The sequence below is a fragment of the Dermacentor variabilis genome, chromosome 2, assembly GCF_050947875.1.
Source record: "Dermacentor variabilis isolate Ectoservices chromosome 2, ASM5094787v1, whole genome shotgun sequence".
NCBI classification, from domain to species: Eukaryota; Metazoa; Arthropoda; class Arachnida; order Ixodida; family Ixodidae; genus Dermacentor; species Dermacentor variabilis.
The window spans coordinates 257,299,779-257,316,377 of record NC_134569.1 but is presented as its reverse complement, the minus strand read 5'-3'; the positions used below and the strand labels follow the sequence as shown (position 1 = coordinate 257,316,377).

General features: G+C 46.7%; 1 protein-coding gene across 1 annotated transcript; it reads left to right on the top strand.

Moving 5' to 3' along the window:
* The first annotated feature begins 4 nt into the window (after positions 1–4).
* On the top strand, positions 5–16,551 carry LOC142570769 (uncharacterized). Its single transcript, XM_075679105.1, has 4 exons — positions 5–48; positions 15,605–15,715; positions 15,936–16,050; positions 16,411–16,551. The coding sequence occupies exons 1-4, from the start codon at positions 5–7 to the stop codon at positions 16,549–16,551; spliced, it is 411 nt and encodes a 136-aa protein (XP_075535220.1).
* Positions 16,552–16,599: the final 48 nt, after the last annotated feature.

Below are 16,599 nucleotides of genomic sequence, written 5' to 3'. Positions count from 1 at the left end.
CAGCATGGCGTCTCTATTGTGGTGTGGTGATGTGGTGTGCGTGCAGCCGTGTGTTTGGGCTGTTTATTCTATGTTGCGGGATGGTGTGGGTGAGCTAGACGTTGGCCGTGCAGGTGGCAGTTATGCAACCGAAGGATGGTCCTGTTGAAGTTTCCGACGGTATGCGGTTTTCAGCGGTCACACCTGTTGCAGAAGTTTCACTCGACGAGGTTACGAGTGGTAACACTGAGCTTAGTGTCACACATTACTCGCGCCCCTTTTCCTGGCTTCTGAATTGGATTAGCGCGGCTCGCTACGTGCTTGCGCGCGCTTTTCCGAGCGCAGATTGATGTGCGCCTGGTTTCTGCACAAGGCTTTTATACAGTCGCTTTTAAGAGTGCAGATTGGTGTGCGTCTGGTTTTTGCACTAGGCTTTTATACGATCGCTTGTCGCTGCTTTCCTTTTTTTCACGACGTCGGACTCTGGAGACGTCAGACGTTAGACGTGAAACAATGGAGTTTTGCAAGACACGCAGCGCCACCTGCCGGTGCGAAGAGGCAGTAATTGAGAAGTGCGAAGCCGGACTCCCTTGCTAAGTTGCCTATGTAGCTAGCGACTGCGAAACAACGATTTAACTAGATTTTGGTCCATATTCGCAACTCCAGCAATTCATGCGACACCTAGCGGCAGTAGGGAGAAACGCCATACGGAGGTCCAGTCGCCGTGTGTGCCGTAGAGGCTGCTGTCGCGAACGGAATAATGGAGCTGCTAGCAAAGAAAAAGCGAACGGTCAAGCAGTTATGCTGTGTTCCTCGGTGCGTGCCAGCGAGATGGAAGGACAGCGATATTTCCGTTCACGCATTTCCCTCCGAGTCGAAAGGCTGAAGCCGCAGAACCAGGTGGATCTCTAACATCCGCATCGACAAGGCTGTGACGCTGACAGTGACTGTTTGCTCACGGCATTTTGCACGGGATAATTTCTCCTTACCAGGTGAGACACTATTGTGAGCTTGTGAACTTGAACCTAATGCATGACCATTGTGCGTGGCCATTATACATGTCGCTGTGTCACCGTATGTAAACACGTTTCACATTGCGAGCACTGGCGATTGGGCTATGCATTATTTGCTGCATATGTTAGCCGCAACGCGAAATTCGAGCACAGGTTCGAGACCTGTCACAGCGGTTTCTCCGAGGAACGTCTCCTCTACACTCGTTAACCACATTGGCTGTAATTAGAGCTCATGTTCGACGCTTCACAGCGGTTTCTGCGAGGAACGTCACCTCTGCGCTCGTTGGCTACACCCGGCTGTAACTCGGGAGGCTTTTGATGCCCAGCACGTCTCGCGCAACTTATACGGGCGTCGGAGATTCAAATGTTTACGAATGATGTACTAGCAAGTTCGGGAAGTGTTGAGTGTAAACGTGCCACGTATGTGGCATGCTAAAGCGGAATAAAGGCGCCAATACACTTCGACGTGACCCGGCGCGCGCGCGCGCGGTGGTTGCGCTACGTCACGCCAGGTCGGCTACGCCGCGTCAGGCGTAAATCCGTCCCCCTACACTACAACGCCGCGCACCTGCCGCAGCTGGAGTAGCGCATGCGCAGAACACCACGCCGCTCCGTGCCGCCTGTCGTGGAACATCGAAACAAATTTTTTCGCGCGCTTTCTCTGTTGGTAGCGATTGCCTCCGCGGACCGGATTGTTGCTCGGCGATGGCACGGACGCAGGCACATTCCGCCAGACGAAACATTAAGCAGGAGACACACGGTACGATTTGGCGTCCGATCCGACGTGCGGCATACGACGATTCGGGGCACACGATGCGTGCATCCGAAAGATTGAGCAACGCGTAAGCTCCGCCCAGATCCAGCCCCCCAGCTCGACTTCATAGCCACGTCGAGCAACGCAATATAAACAACTCTGCACAACATTGCTTCGCTTTACACGAACACTGTCAATAAAATCATGCCCCTGCAAGTGACAGAACACTTCACGACGGCGCGTTGTCCACTGACGACTCCGCTAACAGCCAGCGATAGGGCCGGTAGGCCTAGCTAGGCAGACGGCGCTTCCCAGGTAGCACACAAAGTCTTGAAAACGTCGTATTAAGGGATTCAACGTCTGAAACGGATGTTTGACCAAAATCGACGCATCAAAGACGTTCCAAACAAGATAGCTTAAAAACGAGGGGTGAATAGGTTTTGATAACGTTGGAAGCCAGGCAGCTTAAAAACGAGGGGTGAATACGTTTTGAAAACGACTCAAGGCGCCACCGCCACGCCACGGCGCGTCAGCCTCTTTAGCGGCTTCTACAATATCCAACAACCCATCAACGCGATCCAACTTTGCGCAAGGTGGCGATACCGTCGTCAAATCATGTGACCAAGGTGGCCGCGTGATTCGTGATGCCGGGCAGCCGGGCGAGCCGGGCATAGTCGCGTCGTCATGGCGTCGTCGCGTCACCGCACTCGCATTGCGCTGTGGTTTGTTTGCGGCTGTTCTGAACGTGCTGCCGCTGCCCTTTGCTATGTAAGTGTTGCAGGGTTTTGCTGTCAAGAAAACGATATTCTGTGATCAGTTTAGGTTTGTGTGATATGTTTGTGTGGTTTTAATTTGGAAATCAGTAGTGTTTTCAATTGTTATGTGACCAAGGCGGCCACATTATTCGTGAAGCCGGGCATAGTTGCGTTATCGCACTCGCATGGCACTATGGTCTGTTTGCGACTGTTCTGAATGTGCTGCCGCTGCCCTTTGTCATGTAAGTGTTGCACTGCTTTGCTGTCAAGAAAACGACATTCTGTGATTAGTTTGGGTTGTGCGATCTGTTTGTGTAGTTTAATTTGGAAATCAGTAGTGTTTTGAATTTGAGGGCGCGGAGTGGAGGGCATTAATCAGCTCTTCAACTTCATTGTCATGTTATGTGAGGCGCCTTTTCACTGACGCTGTAATTAAGGCAATAAGGGCAGTATAAGGACAAAAGTTAGAGGGAGGAAATCGTGCCTGTGTGTGTCCCTAGCGTCGGGGTCGGCCGCTATGCGTAATCCTAACAAGAAAGCATTTTGCAGAATGCGAAGAAAGGCGGCAAAATTTCTGTCTGTGCGCACCTTGCCGATCTCCGCAATAGAGCCGTCATCGTGGTATTTTAGTCTCCCGTTTAGCAAGAGTGTTGCAGACAAGGGAACTAGTTCAAACAGGCTTTTTTTTTAATGATTCAGTACTAGTGCGGTATCCCAAAAGATGAGGTCAAGTGCTCGCCCTATTTTCTTCCCTCGCGCTACAGCGCACTGACAGAATTTTGCGTGCACCATACCGTGCTTTTATCGTTTGCGCTTCACGTTCTCGATTGTGTTTTCGCCCCCTTTACCCACGTGATGGGTATTTCATGGTCTTACCGGGTACCACATGTGTCCATATATTGTGTCCAATATATGAAAGGGCCAAATTCGATTTTATTTGACGCCTCAAATGGTAGTAATGTATTGAATCCCTTGTAGCTTTGTGCTTGTTATCAACTTTACTATTTGGCGAATGGATACAGCATGTACGCTGCATAACTCGCTTGTGGATACTGCATACGTGAGTCGAGTATGCCCTTGGTATAAAATAACTTGTATGCTTTAGGTAGCACGATTGTTTGCAGTTTGGGAAATGTGTCGGAATGTACGCTATGCGCCCTTCGCGCTTTACGGCGGCCTGCCGAGTTCGTGCGGGTGCCATATGTGCGCATGGAGTTCGCGAAGCGCTCTGGCTGTTTTTTTATATATATATACATGTGTTCTGTTCACGCGCTTCGCACAACAGGGCATGTCGCAGTTCTTTGTCCTTGTGCAACACATTTTCCTAGCGTACGTCTGTGCATCATTTGATACCGGTTTCACACGGGGCTCTTTTAGCCGCTATCCAGTCCGTTAGAAATCGAATTTCTCGGTCGTGATTGGCTCCTCTGCGCAAGCTACGAGAGTGAGCCAGTCGCATCGATAATTTCGATCCGGATCGGGCTTGATCGCGATCGAGAGTGGTCGTGTGACACCGGTTTTACACATGGCTCCCACATAGGGAACACTTTAAGTTCAATGCTACTGAGTGAAGAGCAACTGCATATATATGCCAGTGGTGGTATGTGGGCAAGTCTTTCTGGTGAAGCCAATACTTGTGCATTCAAAACATTCCAATTACCAGCGTAGTGCATCAATGTGTCTACTTCGACAAAATGGAGCACCAGTGCAGATATCTGAGCATACCTGTCCAGGGCAGCAAGTGTGTCTACATTGAAACCACTATCAGTATGTGCGGCAGTTCTATTTCCAGCAGCGGGACTGCACAATAATCAGTAGGGTGCTCTCATGCTGTTTATCTATGAAGCTCTGCCTGGACTGTGTGCCAAATATTTTTGGACGTGAAAGTGTGGGTGAATTGGTAAACATCAGTGGAACTGTGCCTGGACTTTGTGGCAAATGTTTTTGGATGTGAAAATGTGAGTGAACTGGCAAAGAATTTGTTCTGGGCTACATGTGTTAAACCTTTTTCTCATTCAGAGTGCTTTTTTTACTTTTGGAGACTGGAGATGTGCGCAAAGTGTGACATGTCAGTGTGCTAATTAATGTATTTGCTGGTTTGCAAATTATTCGTTGCAACTTTGTTTTTGCCAGAGAGGTACAACTTTGCCTCTTGTAAAAGGCTTTTTAGATAAAACACTTACTATTTATTATGACCATTGTTTCCTTTGTTACACAAATGCAGCTTCCAGTGCATCCCAGTTTATTTCCATGTTTGTGTAAGTTTCTAATATGAGGCTTGCATATTCATTTCTCACGTTCTGGAGTGGCAAGATGCAGCATTATTGTCTCATCGTTCGCTGTACTACAGTAGTGTTCACTTGCTATATTTGTTACACGTTTAAGTATTCTGCACTAATTTCACTTTATTGCTTTTTTGTTGTATGGTTATTTTTTCTCGCCATTACCTTCTTTGATATATCCTAAAGGCAATATTTCCAATTTTGCATTGTTCCCATTTTTTTTTTATTTCTGCCACAGGATTGTTTTATGATGGTATGCGGTGGTATTTCTTTTTGTGCTCTTTTCAAGCTTCTAGCTGATTGGTAACATTCCTTGGAGGCAGTTACCATCCGATTCATACTCTTGCATTTCTCAGTCTACTTCTTCCATTCGCTCCGATGTCACTTCTGCATAACTCTAGTCCATCTAATAGCACGTGCACTTTACTATGATAAATTAGACACTTTAGTACACTCCAGGTTTTTCTGTTCATTTTTGTATGTGTACTTGGAATTTTGTTTATGTGCTAGTGAATGTTCACTTTCGAGTTCATTACGAATCCTTTCTGCGACTTTTGTCATTGTTGATGTACTTTTACTTCTATTTGCATTTCTCACACAGTTTGTTCGAACCTTTCATAAGCATTACATTTTAATAAAGTGTTCTTGGTTTGTCACAATGTTCTCATTTCATGCACTCTTGGCATGAAGGGCTTGGTCTGGCCACCTGCCAAGACGTGGCCATTTGTTCTTTGCAGGATGACATTCCCATTGTGGTTGTAAGCATCGTAGCTTACTTCATTATTATTCATTCATTATTCATTCATTATTCCTAACATTATTAACATTATTCCTTCATTCATTATTCCTAACAGGCTCATTTTCGTGCGACTTGGTAGAGGATGCGCCGGCCATGCGGGGAACAGTGCTTGGCACTGCGCCATGGCTCTTAACAGTCAACAACGGCGCTTCTACTCATCTGAGGCGCGATTGGAGATCGTTGTTCGAAACGCCCAATCAGTTTCACCTCACGCGATTGGCCTAGGCCGTGCCAACGGCCTAGGCCAATGAAGTTTGTTTCGCGTGAGGCGAAACTAAACGCGTGTTTTGAACAACGATGTCTGATCGCGCCCGTCACCCGCGAAACCTTTCAAGACCGCTTCTAGACCAGCTTTTTGATAACGTCCTAAAAACGTTTAGAAATTGGTTACGAATAGTTTTGGCAAAGGGATTACTTGTGTCTTTCCCATTCCTATTTCTAGACCAGCTTTTCGAATACGTCTTGCAGACCTGTTCTAGATCGTCTCAAGAAAGTAATTAAGACGGACATTAGCAGAGATATACGACGTTTTCCCGCCGAAGTTCTCTCATTCGTGTCTTCTTTAACCCGTTTTTATTGTCTTGGATAAACGCTACGAAAACGTTACGTATCTCTTTTGTGCTACCTGGGTTACGATCCAACCCGAGCTCGTCGAAGAGCGCTTATGTTTGCCAAAACAATTAACACTGTACACTTAGATAGCACGTAATTAAATACAATTTGTTCACTCGACGCAGTCGTTGCGAAGGGCAAACGTGCAAGCGAAGCGAACAGCGTCGCTCAGACGGTCGGTGTGGGATGTCTGCCCGCGAAATGCTCTCGCGTCGCGGCTCCCGATCTCGCCAGTAGCTTAGTGCTAGTGTACTAGGCGCTGCTTTGCATAACAGGCACACGTTCGAGATAATTTCACTGAACTGGTAACTATTTCTTGTCGGAAACAAACTGCAGCAGGCAAGGAAAAAAAAACACTGCGAAAAACCGGCCAGCCAGCGCCGCCTCCGTGGAGGGAACGTCGGAGAACGTCACATGCCAGCCGCGCTGTCATTGGCTGTGGCGAGACGACGGTGCGGTCGCCGGTCGCGTCGGACGACGAAAATCTGCCCGGTTTGCCGCACGTCGGACGTCCGACTGGCGCTTCGGCACGGCAAAACACCTCGATTCCGGCTGCCGTTCCGGCTCGTCGGACGCCGGATCGGACACCGAATCGGAGCGTGTGTCTCCCGCTTTAACAGGTCTCTCTTTCTACATAACACAGAAACGTAGCCGCTGCCAGTCCTTTTCGTCGCTTCAATAGCTTTCAATTCAACAGTATGGCGGTCCCTCAGCCGCTTCCATAGTTTCAGGCACTCTTCGACTGAAACAGGGAAAACAATACAAACAAACAGGCACTGAGTGCATAGCATGTCCGGAGACGTATACACACACGTGCGTAGTAGCATTGACGCTCGTGTTGAGAGGCCGGACTACATGCGTATCTGCTCCCACGCGTTGTTTTCCCGTTCCGCATCCCAGTAGTCCATTATTTTGGTGTCGTAGACACAAGGTTGTTGCTGGACGGCCTCCAGAAACCTTTCGATTTCGGAGCCGCATGGGTCGGGCACGCTTTCTTGCGAAGAGGCCATCTCGTTCTGGCTCAGCCTGCCGAGTAGCGAGTCTCTACCTCGACGAGAGATGGCGCTAGGCGCTAACTTGCTCGGCGCGGTCGGCGCGAAATGCAGTCGGTTGCATTCGGCGCCGGACGACGTCCGAGCGCGCCGAATGCCGCCGGCCGCGTCAGCGCCAGAAGCGGACTGTAGGGGGTCGTGTTTTCGCCAACGTAACGTCGCCATGACGAGCGCGCGCGCGCGCGCGCGCCTTACGTCGGAGTGTATTGGCGCCTTAAATATCATGCGTGGCGCGGATGAACTTGCAGCACAGGCGCACTGCACACGGGCACTTCCCAACGCGACTGATTACGAATTTGCCACTTGCACTTGAGAATCACCGACGCGCTCAAGAGTGGCCATATGACACTGGTATTTCGCACCGACGGCGAGCCTATCACGTTCATTGCAGAAGTTTGCCACTTACGCGACAGCCACATGTCAATTTTACACGCGTTTTCTAGTTGCGAAGAAAATTTACGGCGTCCGCCTTCTACTGACTGTCGCATATGTATGTGCAGTATTAGTACCTAAGCTAGCTTTATCTGTGTTATTAAATCATCCCCAAGTCAGCGGCAAAACTACTCCGGTGATGTGGTGGTGTTTGCACCTGTGTACTTTGCGTTATGAGCAGCTTTCAACTACGTTTTGCAGATGCTACATTCGGTGTACAACGTTGCATAGCCTTGCACACTCAAACCGTGCTTCATTTCCTTGCAAATGCTTTTTTATAAATATTGTGGCCTTGTTTCTGAGGTAAAGAGAAAAAAATTCTGGGTGCAGCCCATATTGAGGCTCAATAAAGCATAAACAATTCATTTATTTTTTCAGATGTAGCATGTCAAAGACAGCGGCTGAAAAAAATGCCATACCAACTGAAAACCTGCCTAGGACGTCATGTTGTGATGAGAACAAGGATGCTCATATGAAAGAGCTTTCACTGGCAAGACTTCGCCGACGGGCGTATCGGTCAGCCAGAGTAAGTTAATTTGACTGCATGGTGCAGCACTTATATGCTTATGGTACATACACCATGTCTACAAGCATGCAATAGATGTCAACACCTTTTAATGCATTACAGAATGAATCAAGCAAAGAAACTGCTGCCTCCCCATTAGAAGCAAAGGTGTTGCTCCATGCACCTGTCAGCACGACCACCATGGTAAATTGGCTGCCTGCCAATTGTGCACACATTGCTTCACCACTAATTCCTTGGGATTAAACTCTGACATTGCAGGACGATCTCCCATTCCCTGACAGCAACAGCATGAACCAAATAAGTGACAAAGGAAATATGGTAATTTCTTTTTGTATATGTATGTGTCGTGGTAGCTGTCTTTACCTAGACGGTGGCATGCTTTCTGGATTTACATCGTAAAAGCATTGTAGCACGTGGTGTGTGATGGGTGCATATTAACTGCAACTTGTGCACACATTGCTTAACCACTGGTTTCTTGAACTGAACTCTATCTGACATTGCAAGACGATTTCCCATCCCCTAACAGCATGGACCAAAGCCTTGCAAACAGCATAAGGGACAAGGACATAGCAAATATGGCAATTTATTTTTTCTATATATTTGTGATGTGGTAGCTGTCTTTACCTAGCCGGCAGCATGTTTTCTGGATTAACTTCGTGAAAGGATTGTGGTGTGATGGGTGCAAATTAACTGATGCAAAAAACCTGGCTTTCCTACTTCCAACATAGAATTTAACACATTGACGTGCCTTATTGGAATGACAAAAAGAAGCTGCATCTCGCGTCAGATATGTCAGACATTATAACTCTTGCTTTTGTTTTGTGACAGGAATGTGCTTGCCAACCTGGCCCCCGGACATTAATGGCAGAGTACTCAAGAGAAGAAAAAGACGTGGCAAATTTCCTACTAGAAATGGCTTCAGGGACAAGGCTTACAGAAAGCAAGGCTGACCAAGTGACATCGGGTACTTTTCCACAGAAGTTTGTGAACACGATAAATAGTAGCAACGTAAATACATTCACAGGCCTGCCATCATTCGATGTTCTGAATGCTCGTGTGACGTGCTACACGAAAATTCATCCACTTTCAGGACGGCACCAGTTATGTGTAAAAACAATTGCATTGACATTGGTCAAATTGAAGCATAATATTTCCACTGCATTCTTGAGTCACCTTTTTAACTGTTCTCGAACTACATGTAGCAACATAATTGCAGAGACTGCTCAGTTGATGTCTGAAATTTTAAAAGTAACTGTGGCTGTGCCACCAAAAGATGATGTTGAACATTTGCCTGTCTGTTTTAAACACTTCAGTAATGTGCGTGTCATTGTAGATTGCACCGTAATTCCTATTAGCCAGCCCAACTGTTTGCGATGTGCATTACAGACCTACCCCTTCTATAAGAAAGGTTTCACGGTTAAATATATGGTGACTGTTACAACAAGCGGTCTTCGTGCCTACATAAGCCAAGGATATGGAGGCCGCACCTCAGAAAAGGCACTGTTTGAGCAAAGCTGCCTCGTCAAGCAACTAGACCCGATATCAGATGCCATAATGGCAGACTGTGGCTTTCTTATTGATGACATTTGTGCAGACAACTTAATTGAGTTAATCAGGCCTCCACTCAGCAAACAAAAGCAGATGTCAAAGGGTGATTCACTTAGGACACAAAAGATAGCATCAGCAAGAGCTTATGTAGAGCGTGCTATGCAGCGAATGAAAATATTCCATGTTGTCAACAAGAATCCCATGGAGCATGGTGGGATTACTTGACGACATTGTCATAATAGCTGCAGGCATTACAAACCTTTCATCACCGATTTTAGCAACACATCGATTTTTGTGAGTCCTGCATCAATACATTTCCCAAGCGTATTATGTGCATCGTAAAAGTGGTTCGTGCTTTCCATGCAAGGAATTTTAAAAAACTTTACAGGAGTGGAAGCGCCATGTTCCTTAACAGCAGAGGTGAAGCCAGAGCTTGCCCTTATTTTACATTTGAAATAGACCTTCGTTGGGTTGTCCTCCTACAGATCAAGTGGTTTGGCTCTGGTAATGTAATTGCGTGGCTAAATAGAAACTAAAAGCATGTTGTTCCTCTCAGAAGTATTATCTTCCTCTGAGTATTGATTACATTATTTCTGAAACAATTTACCAAGAATTTCAGGCTTCATCTTAAAACCAGTAACACTAAGATACACGTCAGCCAGTCTCTGTATGGCAAAATAAGTCACGTTAATGGGGTTGAGACATCAAATTTTTGGCTTGCGCGTTCTTTGTTTCAAACGTTTCTTATTGCTCCAGGAAGCATGGTGCACACTCGAATATTCTTATATTCTCAGTAAATAAGTTAATATTGCATTATTTATGTGAACAATTTTCAGTTTCGGTTTGTGGGCGCAGAGTTGGACAGTGATGTCAATGTCTAGAAAGCTTGGTCACGTGGGCCCACCAAGCTGTGACGCGCACACTGCTGCATCATCTGGTCTCGCACACACATTCTGTACCAGTGCAGGCAAACAAAACAACGCCGACAGTTGTCTGGGCTAGCTGCAGCAGCTCCAATTATGACTCTACGACTGACGCGGCTCATTGCCCTCTAGACTCAAGCCTCTCTAGGCTTGCCCGGTGCTGTGGGTCACCACTCATTGCACGTCACTCTAATGTGGTATGACGTCACTAAAATTTTCGTTGTGCTTCCAACACAGTGACATCGGTGTCAATCGCGGTAGCGATGGGTTTCGATCACGAGAACGAGCATTTAGGCACTCTTTGGAAGAGAATGAAAACATACTTTAAACTTTTCTGTGTCTAGCACTTCATGTTGAGTGTCTTTGCATACAGAGGAAGCCTACAGTATGCTTCTTATAGCCTCAAAATTTGGTGTCTCAACCCCTTTTAACTAGTGGGAAGTGTGAGGAAAGCACTTCTTTTCCTTCATTGAAAAATAATCTTTTATAGTGCCCCTCCTAAAATGGTGTTGTTGGTTCACTTTTGGCACATAAATTCCCCTCCAACAATTTTTTTATATTCCTTGTTTCCATTGTGTACTTCCTTACTATAGCCTGTTCTAATGTTTTGTTTGCATTTTTTTACATCTCCACAATCTTGTGTATTGTTGCAGCCCATTTGAACTTAACATGTGTTGCTACGTTGCCCGAGTTTATTTTTCTTTGTTAGGAAAACTTAACTGGTGCATGGCCTCGTAAGGGCCCCTCACCAGGCCCTATCGCAAATTTTGGTTATACACTGGTATATGTAAGGTGTCGTCTAGAAAGCCTTTTTTTTCGAAGATTTTCAAATTAATTCACCCGATGTCACTTGGACAACCTTGGTTTCTGTAAGCCAAGTACCTGAAGCCATTTCTCACAGGAAATTTGCCACATCTTGGGAAATGGAAGAACCTGTCCTGTTACCATGCTGCCAGAAGGCAAGCGTTACTACCAGCAGACATCTTGTCTCTGCCTCGACTAGGGTGCGCAAGTGTTCTTTCCCTGCCTTCTCCAATACCAAAGCGAAAAGACCATGTCACATGAATGTGTCGTACCCCGCATTTTTAAAAAAAATCTTCACAATTCCAGTGGCACGTTTGCATATTCGGCATTAGGTTATTCACCTGAAGTCATGTGCCATGGCTGGCGATATTGCAAGTAGCCTGTATTGCAGAGAGGCATTTGTGCGTGTGACCTTGGCTCCATCAAAGCGTGGCGGCCTTGAGAGTAAGTGCGGTCTTCTGTTTGGAAATTCAGCATTTTTTATGCCACTCAGCCATTTCATACTTTTCACACACGGTCGTTGCCATGTGATCTACATGCTGCACTTGTTTGCATTGGCCAAACCTGCAGACTTCAACTTCAACACACTTTTTGTAAATTAGCAATGCACATTCTTTTGCAACTTGTATTCTTCATTGAAGTGCTGATTTACGCTACGCATTCTGATGCAAGTTTTCATCTTATGGCATTCCGAGATATTTGCAGTTCACTTATGATCGGTGTGCATAGAGTTGTCGTTATTGTTCAATGGCTGTTTGTTGTCCCTTGCCTTACTTGTATTTTTTCACAAAATAAACCACATGCACTCAATATTTTGTTCACTGTACTCTGTGTCAAGGTGTTTGCCTCATACGTTTTACTCAAGCCCATTTTTGTTGCACTTTTTAGCATATGAGGGTATATCTTGCCAAACAGAACATGAGAAGTAACATGGAACAGTGTCAAACCTGCATATGATGAGTATTTAAAAAGTTTGGCCACCAGAGTTGAGTACCCTGAAAGAATGGTTTGATTCAAATGACCCCAGCTGGTATATGTACCATAATTTATGCTTCTTCCCAATTTGTTGAATACAGTGCAAATGGCTGTCCTGGGAAGCATAACTAAACCACTGGTAATACAACATGGGGAGACACTCGTGCAGACTTAACATCAGTGTATGATAATTATTGACATCCAGAGAGCATATAGAGCTGCCCTTACTATCAACATATCAATAAATGGAAAGTAAGTGACAGAAAAGTTTAACATGCACTTAAAGCACTTAACAAACACTTAAAGGGGCACTGAAACACTTCCGACTGATCATAGTTACCTCACTACAAAAGGACATCGCCTGCTGCAAAAATTTTTCGAATCATTGAACTGTAAGCGGAATTAGTAGTTATTGCACTGATGCATTGCTTTCTCCTTTCGCCCCAGCTAGTGTGCTGGAAGCTACACGGTGCATGGCAAGGTAGCAAGGTCCTGGTCAAGTTTTTTTTTTACACATTGCTACTTGTGGTTCAGGCATGTGTGGCACTTTCTAAACGCGAGATGGACGCCTGGAGCTACATCACTTACAGAGACCAATAAATACAGAGCTTGTGGTGGTGGTGGTATCTGTATTATGAAGCCGCCAGTTTCAGGGCCTCTTTAAGAAGGGCACAAACAAAGACAACAAAAGTTGGTTGCATGAGTTCTGCCGGAGTCGCCACTGATATCACGCAGTTGCTCGTGCACAAATTGTGAAACAATAACGTATGAGCCATAGGAGAACAGTCATGTCGGCAAAAAAAAAAAAACGCAGGGTATGTATTGTGATAGGTAACCTCAAGCGCCACAGCACAAGGTGAAGCTAAGTTGCAGTTTGGCCCATAATAGGATCTCTTCTGCTTACAACGGTGCACGCACATGAACATTTCACTTTATACGATCTTTGCAATATCAACAGCATTGAAACGCAATGTAGAGATGAAACATTAAAGGGACTGACAACTACACCAAATGTTCCAGGATAAGGTGCCAGGAGAAACAGCCGAGATGTGCTTGCACTTTTGCGACAATCCAGCAGTGCACGAGCACTTTGCTTCCACGATCGATGGGTCCCGGAATGCGTCGGCGATTCTCACCACAATCTCGTGCGGGTCCGCAGTCACGCCGGAGGTTTGCACACACGCGCGACCACTTCTACTTAATTACTCACTGTACCACTGGTACCGACTAAAATGAGGTGTTCGGCGTCCACTACCCGTTCTCCCCCCACAAAACAGCGCGAATTAACATCGCAGTGCAACAAACTTAATATTTTCACCAAGGACAGCGTATGCGGGGACCTCCGTAAAGCCGCCATACTGCACAGTGTAGCCAGACCGGGCCAGGCTTCGCAGCGCCCCCTAATGTTGATTTGAGTTGCGAATTGCGAGTGTTTTACGCAGTTAACACCCAGACAGAGAGCTATGGATTTCTACGCTAGTCGGAGGCGCCACCAAACCATAGAGAAAGAAATTCAACAAGAGGGAACCCTCTTCAAAAACTGGCAACAGGAAACACATCACGCCTAGTTTCAACCCATCCGTTAGTTGACGCGAGCATCAGAAAAAAAGAATGTGAAATAAACTTAGACAACGTTTTATTTTTTATTTATTCTTTCCCACTAAAAGTGAAAAAGTTTTGCGCGAAAATGAACTTATACTTTGCCATTTATTTGTGTTGCGTTGCCTAGCAACAAGCTAGCGGCACGCCAGACGCGCGTGCATACGTCATGCGCCAGACAAGCCGCAGGAGTGAGTAAGGCCGGCTGCGCATGTGAAGCTCGCGTGCTCGGCGACCCGGCTCTTTTGGATGTAGCCCGTTTTTTTGGCTCCCGGCGTTCTTTTGTGTTCTGTCTGCATTTCGACACGGCGCAGCTGCACTACTGGACTACAGCCAGGGGCGCGATTTTGTAGAAATGATTTTTTTCATGCCAATGCCTTTTCGCGTGACGTCATCGATTTTGGAAATTGTGGTTGCGTAAGCATGACGTTTCTTGGATCGTCCAATCAGAAGCTCCCTTCATTGGCCGGATGTTTCTTTCGTGCTCTCTTCTCTTTTACCGGGGCTGTATAGTAAATTTGTTTTGTGAAACGGCACTTAATAAAAGCGGAGTTCCATGCTGCGTAAAGCAAATTCATTTTGTTTCCTTACAACGCAAAAGCTGCCGCAGCCCAAAGAAATGCAGACGCAAGTACTCTATTTTCGAAGCCGTAGCCACATAGTAGTCGGATGTGCATCCAATCCATGCCGTTGAGCGCAAGCAAAATGGCAGCCTCTGTTTACCCGAACAGCTGACAGCCCCTAGCGTGTCCGTAATTGCGCCCCTCCCCCCCGTGATATACAGGATTGAGGTGAGTAACTTTTGCTCGTGTAGTGCTTGCATTTTCGTGTGGTTTTCGCTGCACGTCTGACGTGTGATAATTTCTTCTTTAGGAAGGGCCAAGAAGAATTATCCGTAGCACCCGAGGTCAAACTTTGCAACATAGTGGATCAAGGCACTTCCCATAGGGCACCGCCATGACAGAACGATAGCTTCGTCAAAGTTATCGCTGCATCGGTAATACTTCCTGCACTGATACGCTCCGAGAAAGAAGCTGCTACAATGTTAAATGTGAGTAGTGACTTCACCTTTTTTTTTACATTTGTGGTAAAAAAAGGCAGAAATAATTAAGTCGTAGTGAGCACTTTATGCAGGCGCTTAGCTTAGACAGAATGTTTGCCTCTAAATTTCTTACTGTGCTGTGGGCCGGCTGAAATTCCCAAGTTGACAAAGAGAAAATGGCAGCAAAAGGGCCGCGGGTGTCAAAAGAGCAGGCGGCTATTCTCGTGCAGTTCATCGAGCAGAACCCATACCTGGCGAGAGCTTCTACAGAGTTCTCGCCACGTATGACTGCTGCTCGAAAAACTGAACTGTGGGAGGAGGTGGCGGCGGTCCTTAACGCACAGGGGCCAGCCGTAAAGACCACCAGCCGTTGGCGCAATCATTGGGCCAAGATGGCCCATAAAGCGAACAAAGAAGCGGCCAGGGCCGCGAGGGAGAAGAGGGGAGCTTTCTAATGATGCTAACAGTAGCGTCGTTTCACGTTGTCGTTGTTGTTGCCGTGCTTGCAGGGCTACTGGAGGTGGCAAAGTGGGTGGCGTCGACGGCCGCGTCCTCGACGTCCTTATGAGGACAGGAGGGGTCCTTGTTCCCCCCCTCCCCAGTTTTTCGCCGATAGCGAGGTACGTACATTAGATTTTAAAGAAGTGTTGTTTGTGTGACCTGCTGTGGCCCCACAAATTTTCAGCATTACATTGTAACACAATATTGCAAAATGTTTTAAGCCCTTTCTTTGTTTTTGTGCTAGTGACAATATAGGTTATATACTCTGAGCAGCAACTTGCGTACATGATGCTCATTGCACACACTGCTCGCAATGTCTGAACACTACTCTGACTGCAGGACACAAGTTCAGAGGAAGCTGCAGGGCCCAGCGGTTCCCGCAGACATCCACCAGCGACAACTGCCTTCGTGGTGTCGGGCCCTGCAGCTGTTGCTGGGCCAAGTGGCCTTACACGTAAGGCAGTGACCTAGCTTTTGTAGTAGCATTGTTTGCAGTTGCTGTATGATCTCGCTATGAAGTAAAGTACGTCACTGTGCTGTTATTACCTTTGTGTCCAGCATCCAGCTCTTATTCATGGAGGAGAAATGCAAGACTACAAATGACATGATGTTGTAATAGAGATTCCTTGTGCTTTTTATAGGTTACTGCTACCAGCAACTTTCTGTGGCATCTTTTGCTCTAACTACCTGTTTTGTGTATCATTATTGTAGCTATGCAGCTATAATGACATTTCAAAGTGACTGGTTAGGGCAATCAATCTGTGTGGGTTGGATAACAGTGAATGAGCAGTCTTTGCTTTTGCCTTGCATGAAGAGCCACCGGCTATCCTCCAGGTGCCGCGGCCTACTCCCCAGGTGCCCCAGCCGACCCCCCAGGTGCCGCAGCCTACCCCTCGAGAGCCACGGGCACCCCGTAGACAGCGCAGGCAGCAGGAACTCGAAGGTGCCATGGTGACGGCTACTACCGAATACGTTCGCCAGGGCCATTTGGCGGAAGCCAGAG